The sequence below is a fragment of the Atta cephalotes genome (genome assembly GCF_000143395.1).
Source record: "Atta cephalotes unplaced genomic scaffold scaffold00037, whole genome shotgun sequence".
Taxonomy (NCBI): Eukaryota; Metazoa; Arthropoda; class Insecta; order Hymenoptera; family Formicidae; genus Atta; species Atta cephalotes.
The window spans coordinates 2,141,634-2,149,339 of NW_012130101.1; the positions used below are offsets into that span (position 1 = coordinate 2,141,634).

Genomic DNA, 7,706 nt, shown 5'->3' on the forward strand with positions numbered 1-7,706 from the left:
TGGATGTCGTGGAGCGCCGTCGACGCCGCCGACGACTGATACTACGACGACGACGTCGAGCGACGTGCACGCGATCCGATGATGCATCCCGATCCGGAGATGATGGAGCGACTCTGGGCGTGGGATCGAGTCCTGGCCGGTCGCCGGGTCATGGAACGTGTCATGGAATGGATTTTCTTGGATGTATGGTGCTGGATGTATCGGCGAGCAATGGGAATCGAACGTGAGAACGTCGATGGCAACACAGTGGCGTCATCATCGCTGTCCCAGGAGACGTCCGCGTCGTCGGGCGGTCCGTCCACCGATCCAGCATCCATGGGGTGCAAGAGCGAGGTGTGCCGGTATATCGCCGCCGGCGAGAAGACGCTGCTCTGGGAGAACAGCGCCTTTTTCGTCAACCTCTACCTCTTCATCGTGCTCATCGCGACATTCTGGTGAGTCCAGTCGCCAGTCGCCAGTCATCAATCGGTCCAGTCTTGATGCGCGTGCGTTGTTCCTTCTGTTGTTCCAAAGCCGCTTTCTTCGACCTACGTTGTAAAAAACAAACAAAGGAAACGTTCTTTCGAGCACTCCCGCGCTCGTCGACTCGTTTTTCATCTGTTCGCCACTCCGGCAGTTTCGCTCGCTTGTTCGCGACATTCATGTGAAAGATCTCTCTCTCGTAATGCGAGCCTACAATAAGCCATTAGTCCTAAATTAGAAGCCAGAAGCTAAAAATTAACGACTGTGATTGGTCAATTTCTAGCTTCTTACCTCTGATTTGACTAATTGTAGAATGTCTCTTATCCTTTGTTTTCCAACACATTGCTTCCGCTGGAAATCTCTATTCTTGAAATGGAGTTATACGAAAAACTAAGGAAATACTTATGCCCGTATTTCATAGACATCAGGCCTTATGGGTCTTCTACAATAAGCCTTATTAGTCATAAATCAGGAGTCAGAAGCTAAAAATTGACGACTGTGATTGATCAATTTCCAGCTTCTAACTTCTGATTTATGTTATGATAGGCCACTGGCTTATTGTAGAATAGAATGCCTGTTATATTTAAGGTTTCCTTAAATTTATCTTCGGATGTTCTATAAATTATTTTATTGGCTACTGAGCATCTAAAGATAATTTTAAGGAAGTCTTAAATATAAAGTCTGACTATGAATACAGATATTAGTATGCGTTAAATATTATTACATAGTATTTCTCGAGTTTTTTGTATACATTCCTTTTTAAGAATAGCGGCTCAAGTCTTTTATATTTGAACTAGTTTTTCTTTGTTATTGGTATATCCAGACAAAAGGTTCAATATAATTAGAATAAAGCACATTTCCTATGCTCAAAATGAAAGGGACATAATAGAAAGGCAAATAACAGGAACAAGCATTAAATTTCAACCTTAGAAGTGCTGTAACATTGACTTCGCTTTCAGCAGAGATAGCAGCTTTTTTAAAATTTTTCAACACGATTGATTCCTGCTTTCAGTTCCTTCAGTTCGGATCTAAACCAATTATGTCGAGGTATTTTATAATCATTGCAAAGATGTTGCTTTCTGAACGTAGTCATTTGTTACTTCAATTTGCTCGAGTAATATTGGTTTATGGATGTATTTTCAATTTTGTCGAAGATAATTTTTCGTTTTGTTTTTTATTCATACAGCAGAAGCTTGCAGCATCATCACTACAATATTTGCAATATTACTGCAATATTGCAGAAATGATCTACTCGGACAAAAAGGGAACTCGGAGGAAGATTCGGAGAATTACGCAGTTTGCGAGAGAACGTTTCTTTCCATTTAAAGAGCTATGCGTTTAAAGGACACGGTTTCTCCCATTCGCCGTCACTCTCGGCTCTCTAGTCGTCATCGACACTACGACTTGTCTTTATGTCGGCTATATATTATTACGTTGACAGTTATCGTTTTCGTTGCGTCTTTCTCGTCTTCACGTGCACGTTGTGCGACGTGCCGCGCCTCCGGCCGTTCGTGACGTCACGCCGCGCAGCATTACAGCTGTTTTACGTTTCGTGTGCACAAGAGTAACTTTGCCTTCTAGGTCAAGGCCCCCTTTCAGAACGGACGAACGCTCGTGGGGAATTGGCGCGATACGCGCGCGCGCACGCACACGCACACGTACACACACCACGTAATCGGACAAGTGTGTAGTGTGTCGTAATCGCGTGTCCGATTATTCGTAGTAAAGCGCGTAAATGCGCGGTGTTATTTGGAATGACGATCAGCGTCAACAAGACGTACTTCATCGTCCGCTATTTACGTACATATATTGACGCTTCACTTCCGGTATGCGAATTTTCCTATCTACACGCTTACTTCTTTCATACTTACGTTTTAAAGCTTCTTTTATGTCTTCCATCCAATTTGCGGTTTTAATTTACATCTTTTATATTTGATTTAAGTTCTTATTTTTTATTTACGACGTTTTTACATACTTTACCTCGCTTCCTTCCTATGCGAACGAAAAATGCTCTTGCGATCTGCGTAGTTTTCTTAATCTTTTTCCGAATTTTTGTTCAATTAGATAAAATAATAATATAACAAGTTACGCTATAAAATATTAAGTTTGTTCTTTTACGGTTTTAATTTGTGCTGTATGGATATAACATTCTCCAATGAAAGTAACAAAGACAAACTAAATTAATCCTTAATATACACACCTTTGGATTATTCGTGCATTTCTTTATTCATGTCCATTTCCTTTCTTTGAAATACTATCTAGTCAAATATACCTTTCTCTTTTCTATTCCTAAAGAAAGTTTGGCATCTAAAGAACAAATTTTGTGCGTTGCCGACTTCAATTCATGTGTATCCTTTAACTGACATAACCGAACTCCGAAGTTCACTTCTGGATCATAAATGACTCAACGTGTGTACAGAGTGTATATTTTTTGTAACTAAACAATTTTTATTTTTTTCTTTATATCCAACTAATTCTCGGTTGTATTGCGGGAATATTTCACAAATTATTAAAAAAAGAATTTAATCTCAAAATAGTATAGTAATAAATACGATTTTTGGCACTCTTGTGCTAAATGTTATCATAGTAATATCATATATAATATTATGTTGTCTGTAATGTTTTAAAGAACATTTTCCTAATAAATTATAAGTTTTTTTTAACACAATAGTAACAAAATATATTGTTCAAAATGTAAATGCAATATTTCTTCAATTTATATTTCATTCATGCATATTAAAAAAAACATAATTTTCAGGTTACTCAATAACTAAACTTTTTGGACGGTCGATACTTAAACTATTTCTTTATTGTAGCTTGCAATGTCAATTTTAAGGTATTGAATCATATTTTTCCTTTAAACATTTTTGTTTCAGTTTTGCATTTTTGTATGAAACAGCATTTTTCTCATTTTATTAATTATATTTAGTTATAACAATTTATTTACAATTTATTATGAACATATACAATTGTATAAATACAAGATATCAAAATATAAGTAAAAATCGTTTAATAATTTTTATATACTTGTAAAAATGATGAAAATTAATCCAGAACACGAATGGTTGAACATGTGTAGTAAAAGTGTCCAAAAAAAGGGTATGTACTAAGGGTTAATTTAATCAAATAAATAATTTTTTTCTTAGTGTAGATTCTTGGTCGAATAATTTTTCTCAATTCAATTCTCAATGAGATGCGATTAATCCAGTTAAGCATAAATGTTTACAAAAGAGAAATGATCTAAATGTGAATATCATTAAGAGCAGTACGTACAAACAATTTGTTTTCCTCGCGATATAATTTATAAATTTAAATAAAATGAAGATGACGTTTGCTACACATCGAAATGATAAATCAAATTTTTTATTTCGCGTATTGATTTTTGTCGCGCCAGTGTGCGAATTGTTTATTGGATAAGATTGACAGAAATGATTTTGTAATGAGTTATATATGTAATACGAGTACGTACGCATAATACATACTTAATATATAATATAGAAATAAATGAAGATCCGTACCTCACAAAGAAAAACCTGATGCCTTTTTCAGTCGAGATAAAATAGATGGATGCAGGGAGTCCATACGAGAATGACTGCTAAATTTCAAGCTTTTTACAGAATTTATGTATCAATGGATTGTTTCAGATCTTTTTATACGATATTCACATTTTTGTAAGATTTCGAGAGTCCTTTCGTATAAAACAGAATACTTAAAGACCCCAGTGAAAAATTTTCAAATTCTTTATATAATTTTTCAAAATTTCTAAAAATTTTATAAAATTTTAAAAAACTTCTCTAATTTTTTATACGAATTAGAATACTTTTCAGAAATGCTGAGACAGTTTGGATTTTTTTTAGAATTTTTTATATATATAAATTCCGAAATATTCAAAGATTTCTTATTCTATAATTTTCGAAAAAGTTTAAGATTTTATTTTCAGAAACATTCATAAATTTAAAATAAGAGAAATTCTTAAAAATACTATAAGATGTAGTGAGAATTTTTTTTTATCAGGAGAAACAAACAAAATCCTCTGTCATTTTAACTACAAATAAATAGATCTTATTTTTTTGTGGTATTATTTCCTTTGTTACACGACAAATTTTATATATATATATATATATATATATATGTGTGTGTGTGTGTGTATATATCGATTGTGACTAAGAAATTCTTGAGAAATTCTTGCCAGAAATCGATTTATTCTTATTTTTTCATTGTACTAAATAAATTAGTATCACGACTCTTTCTGGTTGCTCATTGATCCAAACGGTCTTATGCTATACTATACTTATACATTTTACACATAGAATAACCTTAATTGTAACACGTGCTGCTTGTTGCAGGATCTATACTTTAATGGGAATGACGTCACCATTATTTCCATATAAACTTGTCGCCGTGTATTGTATTAGCCAATTGATAATCGCTTACAAATTCATGGACACCTTGGCCCCTGCAGTGTAAGTTATCGAAAGAAAATTATTACTCGCATTATGGCATCGCATTATTGCACGCTCAATACGTTGCACTTATATTTATTTCGTGGAAAAATAATCGTCAAGATAATTCGCTGAATAATATTAGTCGAGATAAATCGCTGAATAACGCGTATAATATTTCCATCATCAAATTATCTTCGATATGATTGTATTTGTCAATCATTTGCTTATTAATAGTAAAATTAATAGTAATATTAATAGAACTCGAAGATATTTCAGTAGTCGCTCATAACAATCTTGCTCTCAATTGAAAAGGACTTGAATAAAAAACAAAAAAAACAATAGTAATCTTGATCTTTTATAAATGTAGGGAGCAAAGGGAGTGCTGTGGACTTCACTGGGTATGGCAGACCTTGAAGAAGTTGCGGAGCGAAAAACCAGGATTGGTAAAATTCTCTTTGTCTTCTCACAAGGAGGGAATCTTGAAAAGATCGAAAATTCTAATCTTCTGTTTCTAATCTTAATATTCCGTTTACAATTTTTCAGCATTGCATCGTCCTTTGTCTCGTGGCCTTCTTCCTATGGTTCCTCGACCACGTCCATACATCAACCCTTTGCTTCATGTACTACGGCATGTTACTGGCATGTATGCTACTGCGATTTCCCCTAAAACTGTTTGACAAAGCACGGGAGTACCTCTTGTCACACAAAGGTAATCGAAAACGTCTAAATTTTCCTGACAGAACAGAAGACTCGAATCTTAAATCTTAAAGATTGACTCTAGAAGTATCCATACCAAGAATCATTATTGATAGTTTCTATTTTTTTAGATTAGTATTATAGTAGTATTATATTTCTTGTGTAAAAATAGCTGTTTTAATTTTTTTATTTTTATAATTATATATTTTTTATGACGAAATATTTTGTTTTTCATCACTTTTTTTGTCTTCACAATAATTTATTCGCTTCATCCTTTTAATGATAAGAAATGTTAATACTTTTAGTGTAAACGATTAAACATAAATGATTTAGTTTTTAGATCTAACGTAATTAACTTCAATTTTGGACTATTTAACAATACAATTATGTACAATGTATAATTATCTAACTTTAATTGAAACACTTGATTAGGAGTTGTAATTAAAGAACCATATTAATCTTTAACTAAAAAAATTTTTAATTTCAATCACAAACCGAAAGTCATATATTCGATCAAAGCGGATCTTATTACCTAATAATTAGCTTTATGTGAATTTTTACAAATTTCAGTTTAAGCAAACGATTTACGCACCGATTATTTGTTAGTTTTGAAAGCAGAATTAAATTTATTGAAAAAATTTTCTCTTATATCTCTCTTTCATTGAACTTCGACATTGAACTTAAATCTTTATTAAACTTTTTTTACACACAATTTAATACGATAATATTTCGTTATATTAACGTTTACATGAGGAAACATTTTTGATTAATCTCACTTATTTTTCAGACTGGCAATGTGACAGTGAAATCGAGGATGAGTTTTTACCTGTGGTAACAGAGGCGAGTCTGCTGGTATTAACTCGAGTGGGAGAGACGGGCGATCATTCGCCAACACCGACGAGTGTGCAATCGGACACTCAGAATGGTATGTGTTTGACGAATTACTTATCACTTATAAGTGATATACTAAATATAATATAAATATAAATATAGTATAAATTCAACAAATCCTAAAAAAATTCGCGATTCAGATATTGGATTTTAAATATTTTCGTAACTTTTAGAGATTATCGATTCCAATTTTTCATATTTATTGCTTTATTTGTTCGATAATTTAAAGCAAAATAAAATTTTTAATCTTTATCCACCATTCAATCTTCTCTACATCTTTATATCTCGTCGCATTGCCTGCAGATTCTTTTTATGACGAGGATTTCATAGAGGGCCTCCAGGAGATAGCATTCAATATGCCCTCCCATGGAGAGGGTAGCACCGACGGTGTCGAACTATCGGAACTGGAGCTCAGCGTCGGCGAGAACGACGCCGAAGAGGACGGTATAAAGTTTCAGAGCGGTCATTTCGAGAAGAGTTCCTCGTCCTCTTCCGAGGAGGAAGTCTTCGACGCGAAGAAAATCGTGGCCAGCAGCGATGAGAGCAACGGCGATAGCGACTTTGAGATAATCGACAAGGAGGAAATAGCAAAGATAGAAATGTGATGAAATTCGATCGAGGTGCAAAAAAATATGGAGAGATTATCACGCGCGACATTACGTTATGATGTAAAACTGAAAGAAAATCATCTCTGATCTCTGTAACCGACCGCGAACGAGATAAAAAATTTAATCCAGCAACGATAATCAATAGCAACTTCGCTTGAAGTACAATTGTCTCAACCGAATGTGATGGTAAATTGAGATAAAGAAAATAATATATTATTTAAGTACATAATTGTCTCTCGATCGCAACGTTGTACTCGCGCGCGTACAAAGTATCGATCTTGGTCGAAGATGCGAAGAAAGCAAAATTTATTTATTTAGACAAATTCAGTCGAACGCCCGTATCTTTTGTTCTCTACGCATCTAGTCTTGCGCTACTCTCTCATTGTAAGAAAAGTAACGAAGAGTAGAAAGGCGGGGACTTAAAGAATAAGGGAACTCAACTGTAGATACATATATATATGTATATATATATATATATATATATATATATATATATATATATATAATATAGTACTACGTACGTAGTTAGTTAGTTATTAGTTAGTTGTTAGTAGTAGTAAGTTAAGTAGTAGTAGTATATATTATATAAGTAATTAATAATAGT

General features: G+C 33.8%; 1 protein-coding gene across 1 annotated transcript; it reads left to right on the forward strand.

Annotated features, from left to right (window-relative positions):
* Positions 1-78: 78 nt before the first annotated feature.
* LOC105621777 lies at positions 79-7,099 on the forward strand. Its single transcript, XM_012203230.1, has 6 exons — positions 79-434; positions 4,809-4,925; positions 5,275-5,350; positions 5,451-5,616; positions 6,391-6,528; positions 6,798-7,099. The coding sequence occupies exons 1-6, from the start codon at positions 79-81 to the stop codon at positions 7,097-7,099; spliced, it is 1,155 nt and encodes a 384-aa protein (XP_012058620.1).
* The last annotated feature ends 607 nt before the right edge of the window (positions 7,100-7,706 follow it).

What these genes read in the sequence shown, in the direction of transcription:
- LOC105621777 (XM_012203230.1), top strand. Translation starts at nt 79, where the DNA reads ATGATGCATCCCGATCCGGAGATGATGGAGCGACTCTGGGCGTGGGAT. An exon ending in GTGCTCATCGCGACATTCTG is followed by an intron (nt 435 to 4,808) that starts GTGAGTCCAGTC and finishes TGCTTGTTGCAG; the next exon opens with GATCTATACTTTAATGGGAA. An exon ending in GTACCTCTTGTCACACAAAG is followed by an intron (nt 5,617 to 6,390) that starts GTAATCGAAAAC and finishes CTTATTTTTCAG; the next exon opens with ACTGGCAATGTGACAGTGAA.